This window comes from Myotis myotis, unplaced genomic scaffold, assembly GCF_014108235.1.
Source record: "Myotis myotis isolate mMyoMyo1 unplaced genomic scaffold, mMyoMyo1.p scaffold_m19_p_4, whole genome shotgun sequence".
Taxonomy (NCBI): domain Eukaryota; kingdom Metazoa; phylum Chordata; class Mammalia; order Chiroptera; family Vespertilionidae; genus Myotis; species Myotis myotis.
In genome coordinates, this window is record NW_023416346.1 from 82,484,437 (window position 1) to 82,498,144 (window position 13,708).

Sequence of the window (13,708 nt, forward strand, 5' to 3'; positions counted from 1 at the left end):
CCTGAAAAAGACCAAAGTAGGTGGGATCTCAATACCAGATATCAAGATGTATTACAAAGCCACTGTTCTCAAAACTGCCTGGTACTGGCACAAGAATAGGCATATAGATCAATGGAATAGAATAGAGGGCCCAGAAATCGGCCCGAACCAATATGCTCAATTAATATTTGACAAAGGAGGCAAGAACATACAATGGAGCCAAGATAGTCTCTTCAATAAATGGTGCTGGGAAAATTGGACAGATATATGCAAGAAAATGAAACTAGACCACCAACTTACACCATACACAAAAATAAACTCAAAATGGATAAAGGACTTAAATGTACGACAGGAAACCATAAAAATTCTAGAAGAATCCAAAGGCAACAAAATCTCAGACATATGCCGAAGCAATTTCTTCACTGATACAGCTCCTAGGGCACTTGAAACTAAAGAGAAAATGAACAAATGGGACTACATCAAAATAAAAAGCTTCTGCACAGCAAAAGAAACCATCATCAAAACAACGAGAAAACCCACTGTGTGGGAAAACATATTTGCCAATGTCATATCTGATAAGGGCCTAATCTCCAAAATTTATAGGGAACTCATACAACTTAACAAAAGGAAGATAAACAATCCAATCAAAAAATGGGCAAAGGACCTAAATAGACACCTTTCAAAAGAGGACATTCAGAAAGCCAAGAGACATATGAAAACATGCTCAAAGTCACTAATCATCCGAGAGATGCAAATCAAAACAACAATGAGGTACCATCTCACACCTGTCAGACTGGCTATCATCAACAAATCAACAAACGACAAGTGCTGGAGAGGATGTGGAGAAAAAGGAACACTTGTGCACTGCTGGTGGGAATGCAGACTGGTGCAGCCACTATGGAAGACAGTATGGAGTTTCCTTAAAAAACTGAAAATGGAACTCCCATTTGACCCTGTGATCCCACTTCTAGGAATATATCCCAAGAAACCAGAAACACCAATCAGAAAGGATATATGCACCCCTATGTTCATAGCAGCACAATTCACCATAGCTAAGATCTGGAAACAGCCTAAGTGCCCATCAGTAGATGAATGGATTAGAAAACTGTGGTACATCTACACGATGGAATATTATGCTGCTCTAAAAAGGAAGGAACTCTTACCATTTGCAACGTCATGGATGGAACTGGAGAGCATTATGCTAAGTGAAATAAGCCAGTCAATGAAGGAAAAATACCACATGATCTCACTCATTCATGGATAATAGAGACCATTATAAACTTTTGAACAATAATAGATACAGAGGCAGAGCTGCCTCAAACAGATTGTCAAACTGCAGCAGGAAGGCCGGGGAGGGTTGCGGGGCAGGAGGTAGGGGGGTAAGAGATCAACTAAAGGACTTGTATGCATGCATAGAAGCATAACCAGTGGACATAAGACATTGGGGGATAGGGGAGGCTAGGGGACTGTCTAGGGCGGGGGGATAAAATGGACACATATGTAATACCCTTTGTAATACTTTAAGCAATAAAAAATAAATAAATAAAAAATAAAGGTTCTGTCGTAGGTAGAATTTTGGTCCCATTACTTTCTCTCCTGAATATGTTACATTACATGGCAAAAAGGACTTTGCAGATATAATTAAGGGTACCAATTCTTATAATAGGGAGATTGTCTTGGATTATCTCAGTGAGTCCTATGTAGATACCCGAGCCCTTAATAGTAGAAAAGGGGTAGTCAGCCCAGCCAGCATTGCTCAGTGGTTGAGTGTTGATTTATGAACCAAAAGGTCATGGTTCGCCCTAGCCCATTTGGCTCAGTGGATAGAGCGTCGGCCTGCAGACCAAAAGGTCCCAGTTTCCATTCAGGTCATGGGCATGTACCTTGGTTGCAGGCTCCTCCTTGGCCCCTGGCCCTGGTCAGGGCTCCTGCGGGAAGCAACCAATCGATGTGTTTCTCTCACGCTGATGTTTCTGTCTTTCCCTCTCTCTTCCACTCTCCCTGAACAACAATGGAAAAATATCCTTGGGTGATGATTAACAAAAAACAAAAAACAAGAGGTCACGATTTGATTCTTGGTCAGGGCACATGCCAGGGTTGCAGGCTTGATCCCCAGTGTGGAGCATGCAGGAGGCAGCTGACCAATGATTCTCTCTCATCATTGATGTTTCTATTTCTCTCTCCCTCTCCCTTCCTCTCTGAAGTCAATGAAAATGTATTTTTTCCTTCTCATTCATGGATAATAGAGACAATTATAAACTTTTGAACAATAATAGATACAGAGGCAGAGCTGCCTCAAACAGGTTGTCAAACTGCAGCGGGAAGGCCGGGGAGGGTTGGGGGGCAGGAGGGAGGGGGGTAAGAGATCAACCAAAGGACTTGTATGCATGTATATAAGCATAACCAGTGGACATAAGACACTGGGGGATAGGGGAGGCTAGGGGACTTTCAAGGGAGGGGGGAAAAAAAGGACACACATGTAATACCCTTTGTAATACTCTAAGCAATAAAAAAAAGAAAAAAAAGAAAATGTATTTTTTAAAAAAGAGGGGGAGTCAGAGAGATTCAAAGCAGGAGAAGGATATGATGTACTGTGGCTTGGAGATGGAGAAAACCACATATTAAGGAAATGGGGATCTGAATTCTACAAGTGCATGGAATTAACTTCTGCCAACTTGAATGAGCTTGAAAGGGGATTCTTCCCCAGAGCATCTAAAAAGAAATGTAGATACTTTTATTTTATCCCCATGAAACCCTGAGCAAAGAATCCAGCCATGCAGTGCCAGACTTCTGACCTAAACTGTGGACTAATATATTTGTGTTGTTTTGAGCCCATAAGTTTGTAGTAATTTGTTATGGTAGAAATTGAAAACTAATACAAGTGCCTTTCCCTTTGTAATTAAAATGCAATTTGGGGGGAGGGGGAGTAGTTTGAGATCATGTGAATATCCTGTTTCCCAACACTTTATTTATTGATTACCCTTGTCTGAATAAGTTATTACTTTGGTAATTGCAAGATGGTGATTTTCTAATTCTAGCATTTCTTATAGACTTATTAGCTGGTATTCTTCTACAAAGAAGAGCTTTCCCCTGCCTTTTTAAAGTGTCACTGTGAACATATGAATTCTTTTTATTTTTTTGATTGTTTGTACACATTTGTGTTATGCCCAGAATTCAAGATCCCCAAGAAACCACGCCAGGGAGCCAGTCCGATGCAAAAGCAGAAGGTCCTTTATTGAGTTAGCTAACCCGACCCGGGCCTCCAGTCGACGCAGCGACCGGAAACCGAGTGCCACCTGTGAGAAAATCAGGGCTTTAATAGTGAGGGGAGGGGAGCTGGCTGTGGGCCCTGCCGATTGGCCAGGCGCAAGTCGGGTCTTGTTACACAGGATGTGGTCATCTCTATGGCGCGCACATCCCTTGCTTGTCATTGGTTAGTTCAAAGAAATCCTGGGTGTGGCCAGCAGGGGCCTGGGCTTGGGAAGAAGGCACTTTTCTGAGCACATGGCCTCTGCCCCAACATGGAGGATCCAGGGTAAGATGGAGGGCATAGCCCTCGCCCTTTCATTTTGTTCTACTGATTTTACTTTTTCAGAATGATTAAATAAATATTTGTGTTTTTAAACTGAACAACTTTTTTATCTTTAATAAATTCTAGTAGTAATTTGAAAAAAATATTTGATCATGAAAAAAGGAGAATGCACAATTATATGATAATTTAATATATGATATACAGGGCTGGGTAAAGTAGATTTGCAGTTGTGAGTATGTGAAACACAGAGTTTATTTTTGTATTATTATTTACTATAATAATTAATTTGCATTATAACTGTAAATCTATTTTTGCCCACTCCTGTATATACATAGATATAAAGACCATAACAAAGCATGCAAAAACACAAATAGTTGGTTTGTTAGGAATTCTGGGTGATTTTTTATGCAGTTTGCATTATTATTACATTGTTTTATAAAAAAACAAACAAAAAATTCAATATATTCCACTTGGGCATTCATTGTACTACAAGAGGTATTGAAATTGGAGAAAGTCCATAATGATGAGGACACCATGGAACTTCTGGAAAAATAAAACCTGAGGAAGGAAATATGGTTGAATGCTATCTACAAATGCATGAAAAGGATGGATAGGTGAATAAGAACAGTTGTTTACAAAAACTTGGAATGCTAGAATTGGAGGGTACCTTCTCATGCTTCTAATTAATTGACTACGTTTTTATTGAATAATTGAGTGTCTATTAAATCCACTGTTAGACTTGACTGGTGTGAGTTTATGACTGATGATAAGAATTATTGTTTACATATAAAGTAATAAATTTATGACACCCATTACTCCAAGAGGGAGTCATTCATTATCCAACGTTATCTTCCTCTCCTGCCTAACAAACACTGCACTTGCTAGGCTGGTCTGTACATGGGACCCTGACTTGACTTCATACCTTTTTGTGGGTCCAGAGCTCATCCACCCTTCATGGCTTAGCTTAAGTCTCTGCCAACCTCCCTCCTCAACCCCTTACAAAGTAAGAGGGCTTCTTTATACGTTCCAGTCTGTACTGGTGACTTCTTTCCCTGAATATTTACAACACTAATTTGTCAATTAATCTCATAATTGAGTCAATCACCTACTCTAAGCAACTACATCATTATCATATATACAAATATATTATTCTGAATATGAATAAAGTTTTTATTGAATACTTCTTATGTGCCAGGCAGGAAAATGTGATTTTATAATCTCATCTAAGCATCACAAGAATCCTGTGAAACATGTATATTATTTCCAGAAACTGAGGCTCAGAGAAGTTATACAATTTGCTCCAGGCCACAGCTGAGCCGGGAATTTAACCTAGGTCTAACTCCAAAGACTGCACTCCTAACCACTATGTAATACAGTTTTCAATTATACTCTGTGTGTTTTCTTGCCCTACCTAGATTTTTAAGATTAGGAGGGCAAGAATTTTCTTTTATGTTTCCTTTGTCGTCTCTTCATTGCTACACTAGCTGCTATACACATAGTTCTCAATAAATATTTAAGGAATGACAAAATGGAGTTGTAGCTAGTTGAAAATACCAATTACTTAAAAAAACGATTGGATTTTGGGTAGATTTCATGTGTAACATATTCATAATGAATTATTTAAAGGAAATAAGGATATTTGGGTCCATCCTTACTCACTGAGATGTTTTGCTGGGGGAGAAGCACTCCTTTACAACCCTTGTTGCTCCTTTACGACTATTAGCTGATTGGGCTGGATGGAATTATGGGTTTGACACCAGGTGTGATCATTCTTTGATTATTCAGCTCCTCTTCTCTTTTCCAGAAACACCTAGCCTAGAAGGGCCTGTATCCATGCTGGTGCTTCTGCAGGTTTGGCTTTGCTTGAGACCACACCTCCTCTTCTCCTGCATTTAAATGAGGCATGGTACCTATGAGAAGCAGGCATTGAAGTCCAACAAGCCAGGTTTTATCAGTGATATAGTGAACAAATATTTATGGTGTGATGTGAAGCAAGTCATGCCTCTGAGCCTCAGTTTACTCATGAGTAAAATGGAATTAAATGAGATCTCTTTTCCAATATTTCGATATTGTCAGAATTTCATACTTAAGAGTTTAACATTTATTGTTAGTTGGAGATACACTATGGCGAGAATGGGGCTGGAAATCTAGATGGGATTAATTATGTGCACAGGTGGTGGTTGAAATCATCTTCCATTCTTTTGCTGACTGCATTAGAAATACCCACATATTGTATGTCAACTATACATTAATAAAAAATAAATTAAAGAAACACCCACAGTTGAGGGTGAGAGCTGAGGGGTCGGTGTCAGATGGCAGTCCATAATTTAGTGTGGTCCTTGGGAAAGATTTCAGATGTGTGTGCGGGAACCTCGTGTAGAAAGGAAAGCTAAGGAAGAATGAGGGAGAGGGAGCTGGAGACTCAGGTGTTGTTTCTCCCCCACTTCTCACCCCCTCCCCCACTCCGACAAGCACAGATTCCAACGATTTAGGCACAAAGGTAAAAAATCCCAGGGGGGTCTCCGGCCAGGAATTCTCTCATTGTCCTGCTAGGAGGAAGGTGAGGAGTAACGGGTGCCCCCGCCACCAACCTTCTCCCTCCTTGTCACACTGATCTTGCTGTTTCAAGTGGGAAACAGTCTCAGGCCCCACGCAATCCCTTTTTCAAAGCTGAGTAGTGTGTGTGTGTGTGTGTGTGTGTGTGTGTGTGTGTGTGTGTGTATGTGTGTGTGTGTGCGCGCGCCCGCGCGCGCGTCTGTGTGTATGTGTTTTGTGTAGGGTGGAGGACTAGGGGCGGGGATTCCATGACGTTACTGGCTCCGCCTCTGGGATATATAAGGGGAGCTTGGCGCGCAAGGACCCCAAGCAGCAGCTTTGAAGCCTGAGCATTAGAACTAGGCACCCCCAAGCCAACTCGGCTTAACTCAGCCTCCCTGAAGCCTACTCAAGACTAACCGCTCCCTGGTAAGCCTTGGGGGCCAGCACGTGTGTCGGAGGGGGATGGCGAGGGTCCAGGCATGCTTAGGATTCTCTGGCAACCATGGTTTGCAGTTGCATCATTGCAGCTGTGACCTGTTGCTGGCGAGACCCCGGCCCCGGGAGCTATTTTTTTTTTTTTTTAACCTCAACGCCAGACCGTTTCTAGATGAGGGCATAATAATTTGGGAGCTGAGTAGGGGGGCCTAGTGCCGAGCCCCTTCTCTCTGGTGTGAGTAATTTTGGGTTGCTCAGGGGTTCCTCTTGGGTCGCATCTCCAAGTCTTTTTAGATATCGAAGCCCCGCCTCACTGTTGATGCTTGCTGGTCAGCCTAGCGGGGCGGGAGGAAATGGGGGAACATTAACATTTGCTTACTCCCCTGATCTACAGCCACGCAATTCTGCGGTGTAGGCTTGGTGAGGAGGGATGGAATTGAGGCTCTGCTCACTTTAGATCTGCAGCTCAGGTTGCTTCCCCCCACCTCTCCGGGTGATATAGGAACCACACCTATTGAGTGGCCCTGAGGGCGAGAACTGAAAAAAAATGTGGATATTGGGCTTCATCCCCAATTTGCTGGCCCCTCCTGAGTCGAGTTCTGTTTAATTCCTAAGGAAGCAGACATATTAGGCCCCATGGTTCCTGGGTTGAAGTCTAGGATCAATCCCATAGTTTCCCTGCCAGGCCACGTTCTTACTATAGGGGATGTTCATACCCCTTTTCTGAAATTTGTCCTTCCACAAACCTGTGGGGTATTGTTATTCCTGTCTGTGTGGGAAGAAACTGAGGTTAGAAGGAAAGTGACTTGCCTTTGTTTTTTTCAATAGCCTCCCGCCCATCCCCCCTTCCTCCCCAGTAGCACCTGTGCTTGGTGCAGTGGGTATTGTAATTCATTCCTAGAGTTTAGGGATTATGAGCCCTACTGAAGAGCTTTTGTCTTGTTTTTTTCACCAGGTCCTAGTAACCTCTTCAATTCCAGCTACAATGCCATTGCAGAAACTTCGCAGATTTGGTCATAAGCTGGCACGAAGACGTACACTGGAGCCAGGCATGGCTGAGACTCGCCTGGCCAGATGCCTGAGCACTCTGGATTTAGTGGCCCTGGGTGTGGGCAGCACATTGGGTGCAGGCGTGTATGTCCTGGCTGGGGAGGTGGCCAAAGATAAAGCAGGACCATCCATTGTGATCTGCTTTTTGGTTGCCGCTCTATCTTCTGTGTTGGCCGGGCTGTGCTATGCAGAGTTTGGTGCCCGGGTTCCCCGATCTGGTTCAGCATATCTCTACAGCTATGTCACTGTGGGTGAACTCTGGGCCTTCGCCACTGGCTGGAACCTCATCCTCTCCTATGTCATTGGTGAGATGTTGGGGCAGGAAGGAAACTGTACAGCCAATGAAGGGGCTTTTGAGTCAGGAAATCTGGATAGAATGTTGAAGTCATTCACAGGACTTCAATACCCCTAAATGTGTGTGTCTGATGGCAGGCTGGAAGGCTTCAAAGTGTGGAGAAATTGTTCATTCTACTTACCTTTATCCTGGTTTTCTTTAAGTTGACTAGTTTTGGTTTTTAAAAAGTTAGTCTAGGTGAAAATTGGAGGGATTCTTGTGAGACTGCTAGTGGGGAGGGAGGACAGGTGGGGGGACTCTTAACCCATGTTTCTCCCTCTGCTCTACCAGGTACAGCCAGTGTGGCCCGAGCCTGGAGCTCAGCTTTTGACAACCTGATTGGGAACCACATCTCTCAGGCTCTGCAGGGGAGCATCTCACTGCATGTTCCCCATGTCCTCGCAGAATATCCAGATTTCTTTGCTTTGGGCCTTGTGTTGTTGCTCACTGGTGAGGGCAAGGGACTGGGATAATGATGGGGTAGGGGAGGGACTAGTCCTGAGAAGGGCTTGGGGGAGGTGGTAATGGTGAGAAAGAAGAGAAGCTGGGAAAGAGCAGTCTGCACATAGAGGGACTGAGGACTTTCTTGCTTAGAGTTCTGAATGCCTCTTTTCCACAGGATTGCTGGCTGTGGGGGCTAGTGAGTCAGCCTTGGTTACCAAAGTGTTCACAGTGGTGAACCTTTTGGTTCTCGGTTTTGTCATCATCTCTGGCTTCATTACGGGGAAAGTACACAACTGGAACCTCACAGAAGAGGACTACAAACTGACCATGGACAAACTCAATGATACTCATAGGTTAGGAGATTCACTCTTAGCAGATGCAGAGCTGGGAACATGATGAGGAGCAGGAGGCATCCATGCTGAGGGGTTCTGGGTTGGCAGTAGGGAGGAATGGGAACCTAGGCTTTGAAGACCTAAGTAGTTTGACATTAGAGAAACGGTATGGAGTTGGCTGGACACACCCTTACCTTTTTCATCCCTTCTATTTTAGGTTGGGCCCTCTGGGCTCTGGAGGATTTGTGCCTTTTGGCATTGAGGGGATTCTCCGTGGAGCAGCTACCTGTTTCTATGCATTTGTTGGTTTCGACTGTATTGCTACCACTGGTAACATGGCCATTCCATTCTGTCCTGTCTGGGGATTGGGCACAGTGTGTGCTCAGGCTGCATGCATACTGGGGGAGGTAGAGGGGTGAGTCTGCTTTCCTGATTCAGAACATCGTGCCCCTTCCTGCAGGGGAAGAGGCCCAGAATCCCCAGCGTTCCATCCCCATGGGCATTGTGATTTCACTGTTCATCTGCTTTTTGGCCTATTTTGGTGTCTCTTCGGCACTCACGCTAATGATGCCTTACTATCAGCTTCACTCTGAGAGTCCCTTGCCTGAGGCATTTCTCCATGTTGGATGGGCCCCTGCCCGCTATGTTGTGGCTATTGGATCCCTCTGTGCTCTTTCTACCAGGTCAGTGTCAAATGTTTATTGTCCTCTGCTGTCAGAGTCTCAGGTTATAGCTTTCAGTACCACAGAATACCCCTTACAAGGTCGGTGAGGAGAATGTGGAGAGTCCTTAACCTCACAAGCTTGGGGAGAGAGATCACAATCAACTTATGCCACTTTGGACATTCTTCTCTCCAGCCTCTTGGGCTCTATGTTCCCCATGCCTCGGGTGATCTACGCAATGGCGGAGGATGGATTGCTCTTCCGTGTCCTTGCCCGGATCCACAGTGGCACACGCACCCCCATTGTAGCCACTGTGGTTTCTGGCATTATTGCAGGTGAAAAATCGTTTTTGCCCTTTCCCTAGTTGTTTCACCAACTCCCTTAACTTTGCTCTTCCCTTTTCTGATTTTTTGTTTTCTGCCCATCATTTGCAGCATTAATGGCATTCCTCTTTGAACTTGCTGATCTTGTGGACCTCATGTCAATTGGGACCCTGCTTGCTTACTCCCTGGTGTCTATTTGTGTTCTCATCCTCAGGTGAGACTCCATCCCCAAGCTGAGATTTGGGTTTTTATTCTTGGAGGGGGAATGATGGGGATCTGCTCCTCCTCCCCCCTTTGCCTTCATCATCCTGACTATCCTTGAGGAATATGGATATCCCTCTCTGCCAAAAAGAGCTTCTGCCCTTCATGGTGACCAGAAAGGGTAAGCTGCCTGAGAGAAGATCATAAAAACAATTAAGGGTTGTTGTTATTATTGCCTTCTTACTCTTGCTTCAGATATCAGCCTGGCCAGGAGATGAGGATTGAGGAAGATGAACTGGCATTGCAGGAGGAGACGATGCCTGAAATAGAAAAGCTGACCTTACAGGCACTATTTTGTCCACACAACCTCAGCCCCACTCCACTCTCTGGCCAAGTTGTCTATGTTTGTTCCTCACTACTTGGTGAGCAATGAAATTTTTCTCTGGGGTGGCTCTGAGGTCAGCATGATGTGGGGGAGAGAGTATGTGGCATTTGGTGGCTGAGGAAGAACTGGAGAGATGACCCGCCTTGGAATGGGGTGCCTAATGTCTTAACACGTTGGTCTCAAGAAAGAATTGGTTTTGATGTTTCTCAACTTGACTCTTGAAGCTCTGCTCCTAAGTGTCCTTTGCCTGGTGCTGGCCCAGTGGTCAATTCCACTGCTTTCTGGAGATCCAGTGTGGATTGCAGTGGTTGTGTTGCTCCTGATGCTCATTACTGGGTTCACTGGTGTCATCTGGAGACAGCCACAGAGCTCTGCTCCCCTTCACTTTAAGGTAAATGACCTTTCTCTTCACCCCCTACCAACCCATCTTGAAAGAAAATAGGCTCCAGATACCTTGCAGTCAAATAGGGTTCATAGATATTCTTTAATTGGGCAAGAAAGGAATGATATGGGAGATACCTAGACCAAAGACCTCTTTGACACTCCTTAGTTCCTTCCCAGTTCCATTTCCCTAAATTCTGAGAATTTTTACAGTTCCATATGAGGTACACTGAATGAGTGGGTACTGAAATACACAGTTGGGCTTTCCCTCTCCTGCCTAAGTAGGTTAGGGATCTCTTTCTAGGTCACATTGTAGTATGTAAAAAAAAGATTTTGCTTTGTTCTCAGGTACCTGCTTTGCCTCTCCTCCCACTAATGAGCATCTTTGTGAATGTTTACCTTATGATGCAGATGACATCTGGCACCTGGGCCCGATTTGGGGTCTGGATGGTGATTGGTAGGTATCCACTTGGGAAGAGTATGCTTCTTGGGTGTCCTATCCCAATTCCTTTCCCTCTTGGTCTTAAGTAGAACTATTAAGCCTTTACAGGTCACTATTTCCTCACCTCACAGCTACCTTTCCACACTAGGGTTTGCAATCTATTTCGGCTATGGAATCCAGCACAGCCTAGAAGAGGTTAAGAGTGATGAACCCCCACTCAAGTCTAGAACCCGATCTGTAGACTTTGATCTCAGCAGTACCTAAATGCTGTCTGGTCCCCCACACAATAATGGAGAGAACTCCTCAGGACATGGAGAGCTAGCAATGGGATATTGGTAGGGAAACATTAATAGGCCTTTGCTATTTCTCATCTCCTTTTTTTAAATGTGTCTACTTTTTAATTGCATCTGTAGTAGTTTACTGGCTTGTAAAAATATTAAAAGAGTCTAGAAAAAGAAACTATGTCTTGTTTTTTGCTTGCTAGAGATTATGTGAAGCCTGACTTTCAGTGTGGAGAGCTTCAGATAAGTGTGCTTTGTTCCAGTCACTGAAAAAGTATCTGTTGTGCCTGTGTGTGCTTCTTGTTGGCTCAGGGTTTGAGGAGGCTGGTGTAAGCAGTCATCCAGTCTAGTAACACTGAAAGGAATACTCTTGAGATATATTTTCCCTTGCTATACTAAAGGTTAGGTTCTGGGGCTTGGGGTAGACTCTGATCTCAGCACTGGCATTGGTCAGGGTCCACACTGAGACCACTGTCTTCTGTTCTGGCCCCTTCTAGTTGGACCAGTCTAAGACTTCTGTGTTTGACTGAGCAATAGAAATTTTGGCTGGGGGTTTGGCAATTCTGGGACAGAAGTGGACAATGGGGGGTAGTTGGTAAAACATTGTGTATATGTATAGATACTGATTGCTACACAGGTAGTAAGGGAACAGAGAGGTGAAGTCAGAGCTCTGCTTAGACCAAGAACTAGTCATTTATTTAACAAACATATGATGCTCCTATAAAACACTAGGTCCCATGCTGGATGCTGGGGATACAAGCATGAATAAAATATCCCTACCCTCAAGGAACTCACAGTCTAGTGGGAGAGACAAGCAGGTAAATATCAAACAGTATGATTTGTACAAGGGCAGAGATAAGTGCTGAGTGCTGCAGAAGCACAAAGGATAATGCTTGACTGAGTCTTGAATCAGTGTTTATGAAGTGGACTTAGGGGAGGACTTGTCTGTAAATGAAAAATGTGCTCCAAACCATGGAAGTGTGAAAAAGCATATAGAATTTGAGAATATGATGTATAGCTTAATGTGGCTGAGGGGTAGCATGTGTGGGATTGTGGTGAACAATAACAGACCATATAAATGGCTTTATATACCTTACCAAGGAATTCATAGGTCTTAAAAAGATGTGTGTGTGGCCCACCCAGTGTGGCTCAGTGGTTGAGCATTGACCTATGAACCAGTAGGTCACAGTTCAATTCCCGGTCAGGGCACATGACTGGGTTGTGGGCTTAGTCATGGGCTCCCCCAGTGTGGGATGTGCAGGAGGCAGCTGCACATCAATTATTCTCTCTCATCATTGATGTTTCCATCTCTCTCTCCCTCTACCTTCTCTGAAACCAATAAAAATATATTTAAAAAGATGTGTGTGTTTGTGTGTGTCTGTGTGTGTGTGTGTGTGTGTGTGTGTGTGTGTGTGTGTGTAGTGAAGGGAGGAGTCACTGAAGGATTCCAAGCAAGGGGATGGTTGGATTTGTTAGACTGGCAGCAGTGAGGATGGGTTAGAAGAGGATGGGGGAAGTAAGAGCAGTGAGATAATAGCTACCATTTCTTGTACCATTTCTTGAGTATTTATTATATGTCAAATATTGTACATATAATTTCATTTAGTCCTGGCAATAACCCTATGAAGTAGATATGATACTCATCTTTTACAGATAGGGGAACAGATTTTGAGTAAGAAATATGTTCTAGGTCACATAACTTGGAATTGTCAGGGCCAGGATACAAACCCAGTTTTGTCTGACTGCAGCTTGTGCTCCTTAACCACTGTGTGACATTGCCAGTAGTAAATAGTTAGGATGGAACTGCAGTCACTTGGGTAAAATTTTCAGGTTTGTTTTTTTTTGGTCAGTTGGATAGAGGCAGCAATAAAGAAATGGATGATTTAGAAGATTGTCAGGTGAAATTTCTGAGTCAGTGATCAAGTTACTAGCCAAGATAGCATAAGAGGATGAGCATATTTGGAGAGAGATGAATTTAGTTCTAGATATGCTGACTTTATAAATATACATGAGTTTAGATTCATATTTAGCTTCATAATCAACAATTGGAACTTGAAGCTGGTCTAAAGGTCTGGGCTAGAGTTAGATTTAGGAGTCATACATTCAGAGGACATGTGTATGTAATAGCTGTGTGTTTGTGTGTGTGTGTGTGTGTGTGTGTGTGCGCGCGCGCGCGCCTAAAGACTGCCTTGGGGCAAGATCAAAAGGAAAAAATTATAGTACAACTTATATTATTTCCTTTATATACAAAGAGCAGCTTACAAATCAGTAAGAGATGAATACCTGATAGAATGAGGGGGTAAAGGATGTAAATAGTGTTCAGAAAAAAGAATAGGAAACACCAACAAATATAAGAAAAATACTCAACCTCACACATTAAAGAAATGCA

General features: G+C 43.6%; 1 protein-coding gene across 1 annotated transcript; it reads left to right on the forward strand.

Moving 5' to 3' along the window:
* Positions 1-7,458: 7,458 nt before the first annotated feature.
* Positions 7,459-11,455, forward strand: SLC7A3 (solute carrier family 7 member 3). Its single transcript, XM_036305406.1, has 11 exons — positions 7,459-7,839; positions 8,160-8,318; positions 8,488-8,665; positions 8,862-8,974; positions 9,105-9,327; positions 9,502-9,641; positions 9,741-9,843; positions 10,086-10,252; positions 10,440-10,606; positions 10,945-11,053; positions 11,187-11,455. The coding sequence occupies exons 1-11, from the start codon at positions 7,470-7,472 to the stop codon at positions 11,300-11,302; spliced, it is 1,845 nt and encodes a 614-aa protein (XP_036161299.1). The 5' UTR covers positions 7,459-7,469; the 3' UTR covers positions 11,303-11,455.
* Positions 11,456-13,708: the final 2,253 nt, after the last annotated feature.